At 37.7% G+C, this 16,747-nt stretch overlaps 3 protein-coding genes across 4 annotated transcripts; 2 read left to right on the top strand and 1 right to left on the bottom strand.

The window, feature by feature from the left end:
* Positions 1-168: 168 nt before the first annotated feature.
* Positions 169-1,521, bottom strand: cep19 (centrosomal protein 19). The gene is made up of 2 exons (XM_026159432.2): positions 1,197-1,521; positions 169-638 (listed from the first exon to the last, which is right to left on the bottom strand). The coding sequence occupies exons 1-2, from the start codon at positions 1,324-1,326 to the stop codon at positions 292-294; spliced, it is 477 nt and encodes a 158-aa protein (XP_026015217.1). The 5' UTR covers positions 1,327-1,521; the 3' UTR covers positions 169-291.
* Positions 1,522-1,715: 194 nt separating this feature from the next.
* Positions 1,716-4,781, top strand: pigx (phosphatidylinositol glycan anchor biosynthesis, class X). Its single transcript, XM_026159205.2, has 6 exons — positions 1,716-1,887; positions 2,201-2,288; positions 2,380-2,515; positions 2,648-2,861; positions 3,288-3,388; positions 3,489-4,781. Exons 1-6 carry the CDS (start codon positions 1,815-1,817, stop codon positions 3,624-3,626), a joined length of 750 nt encoding a protein of 249 aa, XP_026014990.2. The 5' UTR covers positions 1,716-1,814; the 3' UTR covers positions 3,627-4,781.
* A 4,175-nt stretch (positions 4,782-8,956) lies between these two features.
* On the top strand, positions 8,957-16,627 carry pak2b (p21 protein (Cdc42/Rac)-activated kinase 2b). Of its 2 annotated transcripts, none has more exons than XM_026159203.2 (15): positions 8,957-9,202; positions 10,069-10,409; positions 10,513-10,619; positions 10,752-10,902; positions 11,043-11,074; positions 11,165-11,278; positions 11,446-11,578; positions 11,693-11,756; positions 12,948-12,996; positions 13,878-13,990; positions 14,087-14,204; positions 14,311-14,410; positions 14,499-14,695; positions 15,277-15,414; positions 15,522-16,627. In XM_026159203.2, the coding sequence occupies exons 2-15, from the start codon at positions 10,223-10,225 to the stop codon at positions 15,606-15,608; spliced, it is 1,590 nt and encodes a 529-aa protein (XP_026014988.1). In that variant the 5' UTR covers positions 8,957-9,202; positions 10,069-10,222; the 3' UTR covers positions 15,609-16,627. The 2 variants fall into 2 exon arrangements, with proteins under 2 accessions (XP_026014988.1, XP_026014989.1); XM_026159204.2 differs by having other exon boundaries at positions 8,963-9,202; positions 10,099-10,409.
* The last annotated feature ends 120 nt before the right edge of the window (positions 16,628-16,747 follow it).

Raw genomic sequence — 16,747 nt, 5'->3', positions numbered from 1 at the left:
ACACAAGACAGATGCCAATTATCAGCGCCCGAGAAGATTTTACAGATAAATGCTATGGTACACAGACACCAAATCATAGCTCTAGTTTCCCTTGATTAACAGGCTTTGGTCTTTGCTTGCCATTAACGGAGGTTCAAGGTGGTTTTTTGTTTGATTAAAGGCATAGTATTTCTACTATATTGACATTTATTGAAGCATTGCCATCTACATCAGTTGGGTTGTATGTTCCTGCAGTCTCACTATAGATTTACAATCTACATTCTTAATTAAAACATTGGTAAAAAGAGAGTTTCAAAATCCATCATCTGATTCATCATCCCAGCTGCACTTTTCTAAGGTGGTCTTAGTGAAATCAACTTCAAAGTCGTAAACAAAGTCAGGATCATCTTTGCGTCTCCGGTTTTTCTCAAACAGTTCGTCCATTTGGCCTTTCTTGCGTGCCAGGTCCTCATCGTCCAGTTTGTTCAGGTCTTCGTCAGGGTCCAGACAGAACGAGGAGAGGCTGTGCTCCAGACTGAAGCCCTGCATGTGATCGCGCAGGATAATGTGAAGCTTCTCAAGCTGGCTTTGAGAGACACCCTCCAGGTAGTCCCTGTGCCGAGGGTTGTTCTTCAGCCTTTCAGCAGCCATGCTGTAGTCTGGAAGAGACAGCATGAGGTAATAGGTTGGTTGTAGTCCTGCCCAGTTACTTTGTGGCAATCTACAAGAACAAACTAAGCTACATACATATGTTAATGCAGTGTGCATTCATGACTCCAGCTCTGATCACAGCAACTATGTCTCAAAAAATGGGCTAACAAGAAAACAAAACAAAAACAGGAAGGAAAAAACGCAGTACGATAAAGGTAGATTTCCATGTATTACATATTAGTTATTTATTATTAACATTCACTAGCAATGACCTTAGTTAAACAAAGTAAGATGCTCCTATTTTAGTCAAAAATAGGAGCCTGAGGCTCAACAGCTTGCAGGTAATCTACCTGCTGCTATCCACAAGATATAGAAATTAAAACTTCAGGGGCTCATGACTCTGACAGGTTTGTTAGATTTACTAGAGTATCATATAATTATTAATATACAGCAAACGAGGCTAAAATAATATTCTCACACTGATTCTAGCTATTTCTATTCTTATATCTAGCAACATGTGACATGGAGCAAAGAGAACGAGTCCCAACGTGTCCGTGGTGCCTTACCGGAGTATTTGGAGAAATTTCGCACAGGTATTATTCTTTTTCGCACCTTTTTGGTTTCCGTGTGCTCATAAATTAAAACTATGGATGGAGGGCTGAACTGCACCCCGCAGCGCTTTGCCGCAAAACGCATCCTGTACTTCTATTACAACAAACAAACTTAACTCAATCCGACCATCAATTTAAACATGTTTAAAACAGAAACATCCCAGCCATAATTGTTGCTACTAGCGCACAGTATGAATAAAAAAATTGAGCAGCGGCTTCAGGGATGATTACGCGTTGCCAGGTTGCCAGCAGAGCCTTCACGTAAAGACTGTTGGGATGCCTGACGTTAAATTTCGGATTTAAAAAAATAATATAAAATCATTTAACTTTCACGTATCATCATTATTCATTTTATTCCTGAAAACTACTTTCTATGTCTATAAATGTTACTAAATGTTTCCTTAAAAGCTTGTGTTTTTCAATCTCTACACAGGCACATTTGCAGGCTCCTTGAAACTACAAAAGGGGCCTTCAAAAATCCTCTTCCGTAAACACTTCAAAGAAGCGCTTAAGCGGTAGTAGCTGTGCTTGAGTTAAATAAACACGCCTCAGCGTTGGCCATTATATTTTTTAATGTATTTTAAACTGTTCTATGTTGTTTCTGCGTTGAGCTTATTCTCGAAATGTCTCTGTTTGGGCGAAAAGGGTACGTGAACTAGGTTTTACGTGAAAACTCGATAGTCATTCAATAAGCTCTCATTATTATTGATTGAAGGTCATTTAAATTAAGTTGTTGGGTTTTTTTGTTTTTGTTTGTTTGTGGGTTGTTTTTTTTGGGGCGGGGCGGTTAAAGTTTGAAGGAAGCAATAGTATTTTTACAGTAGACAAAAAAGTGCTGTAAATATACCCCTGTATGGATAACATGACTTATATAATCTAGCACAGTTTGAAAAACAAATGCACCTTGTTCAAATTCAAAAAGCTTTTACCTGATCAGTGTAACCTGCTAATTTGTGCAGATGAGATTCAGAACCACTGTGATCTTCTGAGGCAGTGGCTTGCGCCCTCATCTGTGAGAGTGGAGCTCAAAAAAAAGGGTTTCCACAGGTATTCGGTTGTTTGTTTTCTCAAAAGAAAGCTGTTCTGCCTTTGGGGATGCTTGTCAGGAAAACCAATGATATTTTCTAATATGTTTTAGGGAGGTGACAACTACAGTTGAGTTCAGATCCAAAGAGCTCAGTAGTGTCAAAGTTTTGCTGATTCATAGATGGCCCAGAGATGTCTATGTTGATCCATATCAACTTGCATCCCTTAGTGATCAAAATGATTGGAAGGTAAGATGCCGAGCAACTAGATATAGCATAACACAGTGTAAAATTCTACTACAAACCACAGTCATGTACAAAACATGTGTATAGTATATATATTTTTTTTTATTTAATTATTTCTGTGTTAAACTTTGTAAGATATTACTAGATTCAGCCATTGACCTTGAGGTTCCTGCTCACAAAGCTTCAGGATTTGTCACCTATGTGTATCCTTTCTCCACTGGACCAACTTCCAAGTTATTCAAAGTAACAATTCCAATACATGGTCGCTACCACAAGCCCTCGTTTGATGGAAAAATGTTGAAATCTGTTGACATAGAAGTTCCAGAGCTGCTGCTGCGGTCAGAAAAATGTAAGTGGATTCATTTCATTTTATAGCAATTTCTGACACTGTGTAAATCTATACAGACGGAAAACAATGTTAACCAAATGTGATATTTAAAATACAATTTTGTGTCATAATGTGTAATGAAACAAATTAACTAAATACATTAAATCAACCTGTTCACAATACAATTTTACCTGACTGCATAATTAAACTAAATGATGTGGGAGCGTAAAAACCTAAATCTGTATCTGTTTTCTATGAAAGTGGAGTGTCAATGAATATTACCAAATTATTTCACTTTCGTGGTTGTGGATACAACAGTCATAGGTTACATACATATAATAAGTTTAGTGATCAAAACTTTATAGTGTGAAAACAAAAACGTGACTTAAAGCCTTTTCACGTTGGCTTTCTGAAACACTTTCTTCTAAAACTATTTCTCTTATCCAGGCGCACAGCTCAGCAGCTTAGAGCCTCACACAATTGTGGATGCACCATGCACTGCCAGCAATTCAAGCACTTGTTCTTGGGTTAAAGTCAAGCCTCAGCAGGTGATTGTGAACAATATTTCAACAAATCTTGAGTGAAAAGGTGATAAAAAAAACAAAAAACAAAACTCAATTATTCACTTGTTTCCCTTTTGCCTTATAGGATCTCAATCCAGTGAGTTTCCAGCTCCCAGTGGGTGATGGGTCTTTGATGGCACATGTATGCGGAGGGACTCTTCTTGTCACAATGATCTGCTGTGTGGCACTGTCCAAATACATGTGGAAACATCAAGTCATTTAAACAGCTAAAATTAGACTGGCATTATTTTATTTTTTTTATCAAACTGACAAGGAAGAGGCACTTTCAGTGTTGTCATCTTATCTGCAGAAATGTTGCAAGCAGAGGACAGGACTAATTGAGATGGGAAAGAATACTGAGATATTGCTGAAACAACAGATAAGTGCTGAAAGATATCAGAATTTATCTTTTTCCATTCCAGCTAATGTAACTATGTTTATCTTTGTGAATCCTGCAACCTGTGCAAGCATTTTTCCTGCTATGACCTCATTTTGGGAGGATCATGATTTTTTATCTGTTCAGTTTAGCGCACCTAATTAAGGAACATGTTTTTATCAATTAATTTGTTCAGTTTTGGGCTATTTGGTTGTGATTTTCATTTATTTTTGACTGTAAAATGGGCTATTATAATAACACAATTATAAAACTGGAGTCTACAGTAGTATAATCTGTATTTTAACACTGAATAAAATGTATATAGTTCAGATTGCTATAAATACAATATAACAACAATGTTATCAGTATTCTTTTCTTGTGGCAGTTTAAAGAATGCCATGATGAGGTAAAGGTCATATCCATTTGAGAGAGAGTACCAGGTGTCATCCTGTGCCAACGTTTGGATGTTTGATTTATGAGTGACAAACTGTGCTGCCGTGCATGCTGTCAGGAAAAACTAAGTTTTTTATTCTTTCAGCTTATGTCTTGTCTTATTACATCTGTTATCCAATTTTGGTCTCCTACAAGGCTCCATTTGTAGTTGTATGTTCTTGACCCTGTTGGGTAGTGCATGTGGCACTACACAACATGGAACATGGAAACGCCTTCAAACAATGCAGTCAATGAAGAGCCAGTCCAATATTTTTCTTGTTTTGCAGAGAAAATGCTTAGGGTAATTTAGAAATTGTATAATCACATAGTTTGTTAAAAAGAATTAAGTCTGCAACATATTATGCATCACCAATGAGCAAAGAGAGGCGCATAGTCACACAGTGTCAACACAGTAGAAGTGTTTTTTGAAGTCACCCTCTGTAAAATTTAACTAGAACTTTCACCACCAGGTGCAGCATTTTACTAGAAATACTTCATGTAAGTATCAGCTCCTGTGTAGTAAGAAAATGTACCTGAGATCCCCCAGTAAAGATCTGGATATGCTCTCTACCTGAGAGGATCACAACTGTCTTTTGTCTAAATCACATATCAGTAAGAGCACACGCACTGCAAATAGCATCTGCTTCATAGCTATTTTTGACTGGGAAAATTAGCACCAACAGCTTTTATCATACCAGTAATATACTCAGCATCCTCATTAACTCCTCCTCTTGTTTTACTTGATTTCCCTCTGGGAGGTGATGCTGCTGCTGATAACGGTTACTTTCCAGGTGCTTCCTCTGCTTCTCCATATTTCCTCTTCCTCTCATGTTGACTTTCTACACCATCTTGTGGAACAAACTGTTAATACAGAATAGTACGATCTAGCCCTATTTTAACTTCAGTTGATAACTATATGCACAAAATATAGACATTTTTGTTGTAAAGTCAGTTTTATCTGTTGGAGTTGGTGGAAACGAGTGTCAAGGGTGATTTGTGACTGAAGGATAGCAGTAGAGTGAAAGTGAAGGTTTACATGATGGTAGAGAGACCTGAGACGAGATGGCACTGATAAAAAGTCAGGAGGCCAAGCTGGCGGTAGCGGAGCTGAACATGTTTAGATTGTCATTAGAAGGGACCAGGAAGTGCACAGTCAGAAATTGAGGAGGATGTTGGGATAGGGTGAGATGGAGGCAGATGACCCACTGTGGCGACCCCTAAAGGAAGCAGGGGAAAGAAGATGAAGAACCTTATAAGTTCTAACTAGTTTATGTTCTAAGTAGTTTATGAACTATACTGCAGGAAAACTAATAAGTAGTTAACCCATCATCTTCCTTTTTCAATATAACTAATATATTATATGTCTATATTGTTTTTCCTCTCTCAAAATAGGCCTTTGTTGTTGTTATAAAAATTTTGCCCTCATTTGGAATGAGTCTTTGTTACTTAACATAAGTCTGTACATTTTTCTGTCGTTTCTCACAGCTTGAGAAACAATGATGCGTGTATAGAAAGTAAATTTGCTAGTATGTTATTTGCTTTTTTTTATTTACGCCATAAAAATCTGAGTAAAATTAGGCTTTCAAAATTAGGCCATTTAAAATTTCTTAAGGCAGGAAAATAAACAAACGTTACATTAATGTCAGATTAGTGAGAGAAACCTGCCACACTTCATTTATAATTTACAAAATAATTGCTCTGCAGCTGGAAAATTACGTCTGTAAATGCTGAACTACATTACCTTAAACATCCACTTTAATAGGTTTCAGCATGTTTCACATTTTTATTATTCTTAATGCTTAAAAACGTGTTATTGGAGCTCCGGGTATGATCTGTGTGGTTTTGCACACGGGCTCTGATTTTTCTTTTCTTTCTTTTTTTCTTCTTTGCTTCAGATAGCTGACTGTCTTCGCCATGTAGTTAATGTGTTGTCTTGTGTGGTTAGCGTGTAGTGTCAGAACAATGAGGCGACTGCTGTCTTCAGGTAGAAAAAGGAGTGATACACCTGCTGCTGTCAGACCTGCAGATATCAGGCTGTGATGTTCTCCTTTATAGTGGACAGAAATATTTGGAGTGGCACAAATAATTTGTGTGGCATCTTATTGAATGCAGAACAGCTGATTGTTCTGTAAATAGTTTGAAATGGTTATTTAAAAAATCAAGGTAAAAGGTAAATGGATGCAAATAACTTTGTTGTTTGCAAAACTTGTGCATAGGATTTTAAAATTGACAATTTATATTTGCATTTAAAATTATGAAATATGATTCATTAAACAAGTTTGTGGTTGTTACAGTAAAAAATATAACTTTTTTCTACTCTGATTTTATGTTTTTTGTCTGATTTTAGATCAATTGTGTTAATACAGCATGTCAAAATGAAAACATAACTGTAAATTCAGACACGTGAGGTTGTGCTGAAAAGGATGATACCAAACAAGGCAAAGTAAATAGTTTTTAAAGGTAAAATGTAGAGGGAAAATCAAAAGTAGTTAAAAATGGCCAATTATACCCTGGACCCCAGAGGGTTAAACGCAGAGGAGGAGCCAGACATTTGAAACACCCGGGGCTTAGCCCTAAAGGGTAGTATGCATGTGGGATTTTTTTTTTTTTTTTGAGGGGGGGGGTGGTGGTGTAGAAATGACTGAAAGATTAATAGGCTCTGTTTTGAGTTTTGTTCAAAAAAGAATGACTTCATATAGGGAAATATATATATCACACATGCAGGACACCTTAAACTAGTTTTTTAATTGAGCAGCAAGACAGAACGAAGTCGGGGCTGTATCAAGACACAGGGACTAAACCCCAATTCAACCAGACCCAGAACTGATCCAGAATTAAAACAGGACTACAACAGTTCAAAAGCAGGATTACTGAGGACTTAACCAAGACATAACCACAATCAGAACTAGATGATAGTAGCACTAAAAATCATCATAGACCTGCACTACACTTATTTATTTAATTCTACCAAAGTACAATATTTAGATTGAGAAAAGTTTATATAATTATTTAGCCTTGTTGTGCAAACAAGCCTGCAGAACTTAATAAATATAGAATTTGAAAAATAGCAAACCTAAAAAGAAACACTAGGTACGAGATACATGAGGACCTGTGATACAGTGATACTTTTAGTAAGCAACCATTTGACTAACATGTGTGTCTCACCTGCTCTTGTTCATCTCTGTTCTGTCCTTATTCTCCATCTCCCTCTCTGTTCCTCTCTCTCCCTCTTTGTGCTGACAATCATCAAATATACAGTTGAAACCAGATATTTACAAACTCTTCAGATCAAAACACAAACACTTTTTTAATTGTAACAACAAATCAGACTAAATGTTTATTTTTTTAGATTGATAAATATAAAAACATATTTGTTATCTTTAAGAGTAAAGAGAGAAACTGTCTGTGTTTTTTAATTGCAAATGGCACCAAATTGTATTCAAACTGAGCCACACTTATGGAGCTCCACGATTCTTTTCCTGGTCTTTTGGTTGACATCTCTTGATGTTCCCATGTCACAGAAACAGGCTCTGTGTTTTGCCTTATATGCATCCACAGGTGTGCCACCAATTTACTCACATGGACTCTACTAACCTATCAGAAGCTTCTTCAGCTCAGAATGGAATCGTCTGGAGTTTTCTTATTAATTAACAATAAACTTAGTGTATATGTACTCCTAAATTTGATGAAAGTGATAAAAAATAGACAGCTCTGTCTCTCTTTATTCTGACATTTAACTAATTCAAAATATATTTCAATATTTATCTAAAACAAAAGTTTACTCTAAATTGATGTTGTACAGTAAAAATGTTTTATGTTTTCTCCCTAAAGTGTATGTAAATATCTGGTTACAAATGTGAATATCCTGCTGTGTACTGAAATCCCTCTTGTTTTGCATAGAAATATACTGAACAACATACAAAGCATAATATATAAAATAACATTTACCTGAGTTTTTTCTTTGAAAGAACCCTCTAATGTCCATTCTTATATTTCAGTACATAACTGAAACCGATTTAGTCGGGGAGGGTAAGAACTGAAAATATGAAATAAACACACGTAAGCTAAGACTCTCTAAAAAATAGCATTTGTTCGGCTTTTCATTTCGCCATTTGTTGATTCACTTGAAGAGCAAGTAAAATAATATTGGTCAAGTGATCAGTTTCATATCAATCTTTCGTGATGCACCGTCATATTTACATTATTTGTACTGTACGAATGATTTGCTTTGGTACCTGCTCAAACTTAAGCTCTCCTTAGTATGGCTGGCTCCGTCTCTCCAACAGCGCACTCACGGGCAGCAGCTCCCCCCGCCCCCTCGCTCAGTCGCTTAGTGCCTGAGCTTGGATCATACCAATATCAGGGGGGGATTCACGCACAGTCGTAAATTCCCACAGTGTGCACTATGTGCTTCGAATATTGTGTGTACTTTTTGTTTTATACAGTTGTCAGCCAGGCATCTAACTATGAAAAAATTACACTCCAAAATACCCCGGGCTTCTGACAAAACAACCCGGGCTTAAGCCCCGTAAGCCACCCCCCCGCTCCGCCCCTGGTTAAACGTTTTTTTTAAAGTAACACAATAGTTACTTTTCAAGTAATTAATTACTTTTAGAATATTGTAACTCAGTTACTAACTTGAAGAAGTAACTAGTAACTATAATTAATTACTTTTCAAAGTAACTTGCCCAACACTGGTTTTCACACACCATTCATTTGAAACATTTTATTGAACAGGCCAGGGCTGGGTCGGTAGTTCCGCTTCCCCTTCGCCATAGCGGAATTATCCAAGGGCCGAAAAGATAGAAGAAAAGTTGCACTGTAAATAGTTGGAATAACCTTTGTACTAAGTTATTTATACGCCGGCTGTACCACCGGGGAGCCCTTGTTACGGGGGGATAACTTTTAAAGGATATACAGACGTTTTGCACACCGTCGAGGATCGTTCTGGACTGAAGTTCCAATCAAGTTTAACTGGTGTGGATTCTCCGGTAAGCTTCTCTGCTCCTGCGTCGCCTTCTTTAGCTAAATAAAGCTCATTTGTGCGGAATAGTTTGTGAATTGGTATGTTTAGTGATTTCTAAAGCACCGCTTAACAGTGTTATTTTTGGCGGATCATGGGGAGGAACCTTCAAGCTTGGTTGTCAAGTTAGCGTTAGCTGAAAGCTCTATTTAAGGCTTGCAGTCGCTGTTATAGCTTGCTAATGTTAGCTTCTGGCTAGCACACTTGTTGGCCAAGTAGTTATCCTAGCGTTAGCCCGCTAGCCGCCCCTGTTGTTACTCTCTTGAAGGGCATTTTGAGTAGACATTACAGTACAACACCGTTATATGGAAATATGTGGGTCATTCATGAGGTTGTGCTCGTACTTTATAAACCTTAAAATGAAGAAAGTAGGTGCAAGCTTTTCATTTTTGTGCACTAGATAAGGAGCAACTTCGTTCTTTGATTGTCATCTGGGCTCCTCTTCCACCTTTCAGATGTTAGAATACGAACTGATTATTCGAGTTAGTCTGCTGTGTATCATGCTTATGTTTATTCTTGGGTACCCCTGTCGACTCTATGCGCAGTTAACTTTGTAAAGTTGGTGCAGCAGGTCTCTGCAGCAGCTTTTTCACAAGTACAGAGAAAGTGTGATGTCTCTGAAAACATGTCAAGCTTTGTGTAGGCTTTTCTGTCTGCTCAGGGTTCTTACGAAACATTACACCTTCCAATGTTCCTACTTATTGAACCTCTGTAGCAAATTTAACTTATTATTTTATTATAGAGGGTGCTTGCTTTCTTGTCACTACACCCTGTTGTATTTCTAGCTTTATTACAGCGTAGTTATACTCTTTCATATATCTGTTTTTTATCCAGGTACTTCTTGGTGTTTTCTTTCTCCTGCAGTGCATGAACACACTAGTGTCTCATGCTGATGTGAGCGCCGCCTTCCTCCCTCACCACTTACTATCCTCACACGCTGTATTCCTGTCCCGGTTAGCCCTCTGAGGCTTGTAACCACCTCCTGGCCATGTGTGATAACGGAGATCCTGAGGATAAACCCCCTGCCCCTCCGGTCAGGATGAGCAGCACTATCTTCAGCACTGGCTCTGGCAAAGACTCACTTTCGGCCAACCACAGCTCTAAACCGCTGCCTTCTGTGCCTGAGGAGAGGAAGCGCAATAAGATCATCTCAATCTTCTCTGGGGCTGAAAAAAGTGAGATAAAAAGATTAAAAGTTTGGCCTAAAATAAGTTCAAGTCTAGTGTTTGTAGCGAGTGTTGTCCTGGTCAATTTGGATAAAGGTTCATTTAATTTCAGGTGGTAGGAAGAAAGATCGAGACAAAGAGCGACCAGAAATCTCACCGCCTTCAGATTTTGAACATACCATACATGTTGGGTTTGACGCTGTAACAGGGGAGTTCACGGTGAGTTCGCTGTTTGGTTATTTTCATTTTTCACTCACTAAACTCTGCTCTCTTGTTACCAAAGCACAGCATGTCCTTTAGATTAGAGCTTACATTATTGGACACATTTTCCTTTCTGTTTTTAATACATAGGGTATGCCAGAGCAATGGGCTCGACTACTCCAGACGTCAAACATTACCAAGTCAGAGCAGAAGAAAAACCCACAGGCTGTGCTTGATGTCCTTAAGTTCTATGACTCTACAGGCAACGGTCGTCAGAAGTACCTCAGCTTCTCATCCTCTGGTGAGAATGTTATGTTTTTGGTACCCTATTTAGGGGTAAACTGATCAGTGAGTGTCACAGCTTAATGACACTCAGACTTTAAGTTTTAAATTGACTATACCTCCATGGTTACTAAAAACACACTTTTTTAAAATTCACAGAAAAAGACACATTCACAGTAGGGCCTCAGTCTGTAAGTATCTTGGGACTTTTAAAAGGTATTTTTTTATGTATTTGTTTTGTCTAATACATGTTAACAAAATCTGCTGTGACTTTATACAAGGCTGCCAAAAAAGGCACTGAACCCTCATCTCCAAACATCAAAGACATAGATGATGATGACGATGATGAAGCGCCTCCACCAGTTGTGGCACCAAGACCAGAACACACAAAGAGTGTAAGTCACCTGCCAGATGTTGGCCTTACTGCGTAACGATTATTATCAGAATTCATTATAAGATATTTTTATTTCAACTTCTAATTCTAATGATTTTGTTTTTCCTTTTTTAAATAACAATTTAAAAATAATCTTAATCTTTGGCTAATGTTTGTTGTATTTTGCAGGTATATACTCGCTCTGTCATCGACCCCATCCCTGCTCCAAGCACGTGTCCGGACGGAGATGTGGCCTCCAAGGCTGCAGACAGGCAAAAAAGGAAGGGCAAGATGTCAGACGAAGAGATCATGGACAAACTGAGTAAATTTTTCTTACTTCATCATTAGTCTCGCATAAATACAGTAGACATAATTCATTTTTCCTGTCACTTCCATTTGCCATTTTCTTTTAACACGTTTTAAATGTGGTTTACAGGAACCATAGTCAGTATTGGGGATCCCAAGAAGAAGTACACCCGATATGAAAAGATTGGCCAGGGGTGAGTTACTTTTTATATTACAGTTTTAATTGTTTATGTTATAAAACAGGCAGTTGATTTTCAATCTTTATTGTCCAGACCTAAGTAAATATTTACAGCGAATAGCCTTTTTGATATCAGATTGTAGGGCTTGATCAATATTATCCATTTGCATATACATAACATTTCGAATGACTGAAATGCAAAATAAGAAAGTGAGGAAGCGATAGGCAAAACACACTTGGTCCACGTTAGTAGTGCTGATACTGAATAGTTTATTCGTCAGAGGCCGCTCTACAAGTTTCCTCTTGGGAGCAAGTGTTTGGAATGCCACAAGCAACGTAAAGGAGTAATTCACATCTGCTTGTAGCTGTATGAACAAGTTTGTTTTTAAAATGGACTGTTATATTATCTTGGCAGGGACTGATACATTAACTAATAAATAACAATGAAAGTTTGTTTGCTGTATCTGAAAGAAACGGTATCAGTTGATATGCGATATGAGATTTTTAAATCACCAGAGATTGGTATTGTTTAGTCTCTTGTAGATACTCACAATAGGAGGAGCTGAGTTTTAAACTGGTGAAGTTATTTACTGGCAAATTTTGCCAGGAGGGCGGTCTTGTCTGTAACAGTTTCACCATTTCTAGTTTGACAAGTTCTTTTTTTCTGTTGTGAAAAGGCCCTGGAGCAATGTTACCATGAGAAAAAATAGTAGTAGACTAATAACTTTCATTATTAATAGCAGATGTGTCATATTATTAATGTTGATTAATATGTTTAATGTTTTAAAATCCCTTGTTTCTCCAGAGCAGGATTTTTAAAAGCTTTTTCCAGAAGGTGTTATAAAAACAAAACAGTATAGCAGTTTGACTCTGTTTTTACTTCTGATCATCCCACCCAAAAACAAAGTGAAATTTCACAACCAGCTTTTAGGTCGGAGAATCTTCAGCATTGGGTTTCATGTCAAAGTTTAGTTTATAAGATTGACAAGTTATTTATAAGTTACACATGAATACTTGTTTTTCTCAGGTAGTACATTCCTAATCAAGATGTGATTCCTCTCAACTCATACAAACATAAATTCTCTTCAGTATTACTGACCTTAAGTAAAACATTTAGTGAGTAAAAATGCATTTGAAGAATAATTGTGAGTATATAGTTTCTTAGAATATGTGTTGAAGTAAATAAATAATCTTCCTCTTTTTACAGGGCATCAGGAACAGTATTCACAGCCATTGATGTATCCACAGGACAGGAGGTAAAGACTAAATCAGTAATGGACTAGGTGGTGTCAAAAAAAAGAAAAATAATATGGATCATAGCAAGCGGGGCTGAGTGACAAGCTAAAGCCATTTTTGAAAGGATTGGACTGCACCTTTTGTTTATTTTTTATTATTCGCTTATAAAAATGATTGTGAGGCAGCTGGTAGTTACTAAAAAGATTATTTGGGTGGTAATACGTAGGTGCACAGTTTTAGTTTATAGTGAGCAGATGAACACTGAACATGTTGTAGCTAGAAAGAGCTTTTAGGGAGTTTTACTAGAGAGATAACATGGTGAAGGTGTTCAGGTGGTACATTTGAGACGTTGCTGTGGAGTGAAGTTTGTAATGATCTGGGTTGCCAGGAATTTTGTAAGTGTTGTGAGTAGTTGGCTGTGTAGCCAGAATAACAGGGAGACCCATCCAAACAACTTTAAAGTGAGAACTGCAGTGCATTGGGTCTCCATCAATGCACCTGACAAGTAGATCTGATGAACGATGTACTTTATTTATCCCCAGAAATGATAAATTATTGTGTCATAGTAGCCACAAATATGAAAAACAATCTAGCTCAATAAAAAACAAAGTTTTATTATTTTAATTGTAGCAAACAAAAAATGAAGAAGTTGAATTAAGTTAAACTGAGCAAGAGCTATCTGTTATGCAACAAGAAGTATCTAAAGTCCAGCATCTGCACCAACCACTAAATCCACTAAACTGCTTAGAAACTCATTTTATCTCTTAAAGGCATATGCGTATGTGTTTTTTTACTTTGTCTTTCATAGGTTACTGTGTGACGCTTTACATTAGGAGGAAACATTTTTGAATGTTAAACCTAGAGTGAACTAAAGGTCATATATGTTTTTTCACACTGCCAGGTCGCCATTAAACAGATCAACTTACAAAAGCAGCCGAAGAAGGAGCTGATCATCAACGAGATTCTAGTGATGAAGGAGCTCAAGAACCCAAACATTGTCAACTTTTTAGACAGGTGAGAGTGAACGTAAACCTACAGCCTGGCAGGTTTTTAAACTTTTTTACAGTACTTTTTGTCTGATTGTTCACATGCGTTTGTTTTATGTGCCAGTTTCCTGATGGGGGAGGAGTTATTTGTGGTGATGGAATATCTTGCTGGTGGCTCGCTGACAGATGTGGTTACAGAGACCTGCATGGATGAGGCCCAGATAGCTGCTGTCTGCCGAGAGGTACGTTACATTTTGCAGTCCTGTAAAACAAACTGACCCCCACTTTATGTAAAAGGTATAATAAAAAACACCATCTTTCCCTCTCTCAATTCTTTTTTTCACCCAGTGTTTACAAGCATTGGATTTCCTACACGCAAATCAGGTCATCCACAGAGACATCAAAAGTGACAATGTGCTGCTTGGGATGGATGGTTCTGTCAAGCTGAGTGAGTCCTGTGCTGTAATTATGATAAATATTGCATTGTTAAATCCTTCCGGTGTAAATTGTTTCACTCTTCTTCATGTCTTCGACAGCCGATTTTGGCTTTTGCGCCCAGATCACTCCAGAGCAGAGCAAACGCAGCACCATGGTAGGCACGCCTTACTGGATGGCTCCTGAAGTGGTGACCAGAAAGGCTTATGGGCCTAAAGTAGATATTTGGTCACTGGGTATTATGGCCATTGAGATGGTTGAAGGAGAACCTCCCTACCTGAATGAGAATCCACTACGAGTGAGTGCAGAGCACTTTCACACATTTTAGTTTAGACACCTTTAATATAGTGTAGAGCAGCATAGGGAAATATATACCATTTTTAAATGAAATGTTTCCAATTTATTCATCTGTACAGTGTCTACAAGGTCACAGTAAATCACTTAAAACTGAATCGGTGATTTGTGTCTGTCGGACTTTTGGTGTAGTTAGAAAATAACTGTGGGCCATAGACTCCCATGATTCAACAGAAAAGCAGGATAAACACTTGCCTTTGTTTATTTTTAACGTTTTCTGATTTTACACCCTGCTCCTTTTTACCACTATAATGAACTTTATTACCCTATATTTCACACTTTGCTTTTTCTGACTTTGTCGCTCTTGGTCTGTTTACTTTATAAGTGACAAGCTTCACTTCTTGTGTGGAATGTGCTCATGTGGATTGGAATATCCCCAGGCAAATATAGAAAGTTGTGCAGCATTAACTTTTGTAGTACATTTCCCTCTCAGCCAGTTTGACTTGATTCATTTCCTTTAAGTGTGTTGTTTCCCAAAACTCTGCTTTTAAAGTTTTTGTTTGTTTGTCTCTTCCCCTTTGGCAGGCATTATACCTAATTGCTACAAATGGCACACCTGAGCTTCAGAATCCTGAGAAGCTGTCTCCAATTTTCAGAGATTTTCTAAACCTGTGCCTGGAAATGGATGTAGAGAAAAGAGGCAGTGGCAAAGAGCTCCTGCAGGTTACAAACGATTCCAGTTATTGGCTACTCTTTGAACTCTTCAGTGTTTTACTATATTTGTGTTTCAGGCCAGTAATATTCTCTTTTCACATCCACATCTTTTTCAGCATCCATTTTTGAAGCTGGCGAAACCCCTCTCCAGTCTCACACCTCTCATCTTGGCAGCCAAGGAGGCCATGAAGAGCAATCGTTAGCTGATGAAAGTAGCTATCCTGCCTTCCCATGCTGTGCACAGATATGTGCCAACTATTTAGATTTTGTGCCAGACAATAGGCTGAGAGTGGTGTGCCACTCTTGATGCACCAGCCTTATAAGCCCTGACAAACCTCACTGTGAAGAAGACCAAAAATCTAGAGCACAACCCCACCGCTGTCCATATGAACTCTATTCATTCTCAGATGTCAGAAGACAAGTCAAACTCAAGTGCGTAGTATCAGAGTCGGGCATAGTTAATTTTGTACATCAACTCTTCTGGTGATAAGTTAGGGCTAGGCTTGTATTTAACTTGGAATGAAGAAGATGCCTAGTTCTACTTAGTTTTTTTTAATCAACTGCCTTAAACAAATGCAAAATGTTGCCTAATGTATTGTTGATTGTCTCAGTGTCTCTCTTCCCATGATTTTTACTACCTTTGTAATTGATCTTTTCAGCTTGTTGGTGTCTTAGTTATTTTGATACTTGAATTTTATGTTTGTCCCCCTTCTTGTCACATATTGTCTCATTCAGTGAACACTTGTGCTATTTCCACATCCACCCATTGTTTAAGGACATTTCTTTTATTGGTTTTATAGGAAAGATTTCAGTGGAGTCATCATCATGAACATGTGTTGTGATTATGTCGTTCTACATTTGTTACACACAACAGAGCTACTGTACCTGTTCTTCCCCTGTATCTTTATAGTCTCCTGATACCAGAGGCGCACCTTACAGGTAAATTAAAATGTTAGATTGACAGGGTTTCTACTTTCTTCTCTGTTGTTATTAAAAATGAGTATTGTATGTTGAACTTTGTCCTTTGTGTTCGTGTTGACTAAACAAATGCTCTTGTTTTTCCATGTGTATATTGTGTACTTAACTAGTTTGAAAAACGTGACCATATGATACTGGTTGGATACAAAGGCTGGTAAAGACAATTTGTTAACGGTTTCTCTTCTGGACAACTAACAACTTTGTCTGCACACTCAAATAAATTCAACTGTTTTTACTTTTGTGATTTGGATGTGAATGTGATTGATGTGTAAAGAGATCATCCGTTACTTCTTAAACCACACAAAGTCAAAGTAGTATAGAACAAGAATTACAAGCCCTGCAATTAATTGGTTGTAGAATCAAT

This window comes from Astatotilapia calliptera, chromosome 23 (assembly GCF_964374335.1).
Source record: "Astatotilapia calliptera chromosome 23, fAstCal68.1, whole genome shotgun sequence".
Lineage (NCBI taxonomy): Eukaryota > Metazoa > Chordata > Actinopteri > Cichliformes > Cichlidae > Astatotilapia > Astatotilapia calliptera.
The sequence above is the reverse complement of the archived record's forward strand: the minus strand, read 5'-3'. Positions and strand labels throughout refer to the sequence as shown.

Bases quoted from the DNA above. Each gene is read 5' to 3' on its own strand.
- cep19 (XM_026159432.2), bottom strand. From the start codon at position 1,326: ATGCGTTTTGCGGCAAAGCGCTGCGGGGTGCAGTTCAGCCCTCCATCC. The intron at 639-1,196 runs GTAAGGCACCAC...TGTCTCTTCCAG, and splicing joins AAATTTCTCCAAATACTCCG to ACTACAGCATGGCTGCTGAA.
- pigx (XM_026159205.2), top strand. From the start codon at position 1,815: ATGTATTTTAAACTGTTCTATGTTGTTTCTGCGTTGAGCTTATTCTCG. The intron at 1,888-2,200 runs GTACGTGAACTA...TAATTTGTGCAG, and splicing joins TCTCTGTTTGGGCGAAAAGG to ATGAGATTCAGAACCACTGT. The intron at 2,289-2,379 runs GTATTCGGTTGT...AATATGTTTTAG, and splicing joins AAAAAAAAGGGTTTCCACAG to GGAGGTGACAACTACAGTTG.
- pak2b (XM_026159203.2), top strand. From the start codon at position 10,223: ATGTGTGATAACGGAGATCCTGAGGATAAACCCCCTGCCCCTCCGGTC. The intron at 11,279-11,445 runs GTAAGTCACCTG...TGTATTTTGCAG, and splicing joins GACCAGAACACACAAAGAGT to GTATATACTCGCTCTGTCAT. The intron at 14,696-15,276 runs GTGAGTGCAGAG...CCCCTTTGGCAG, and splicing joins TGAATGAGAATCCACTACGA to GCATTATACCTAATTGCTAC.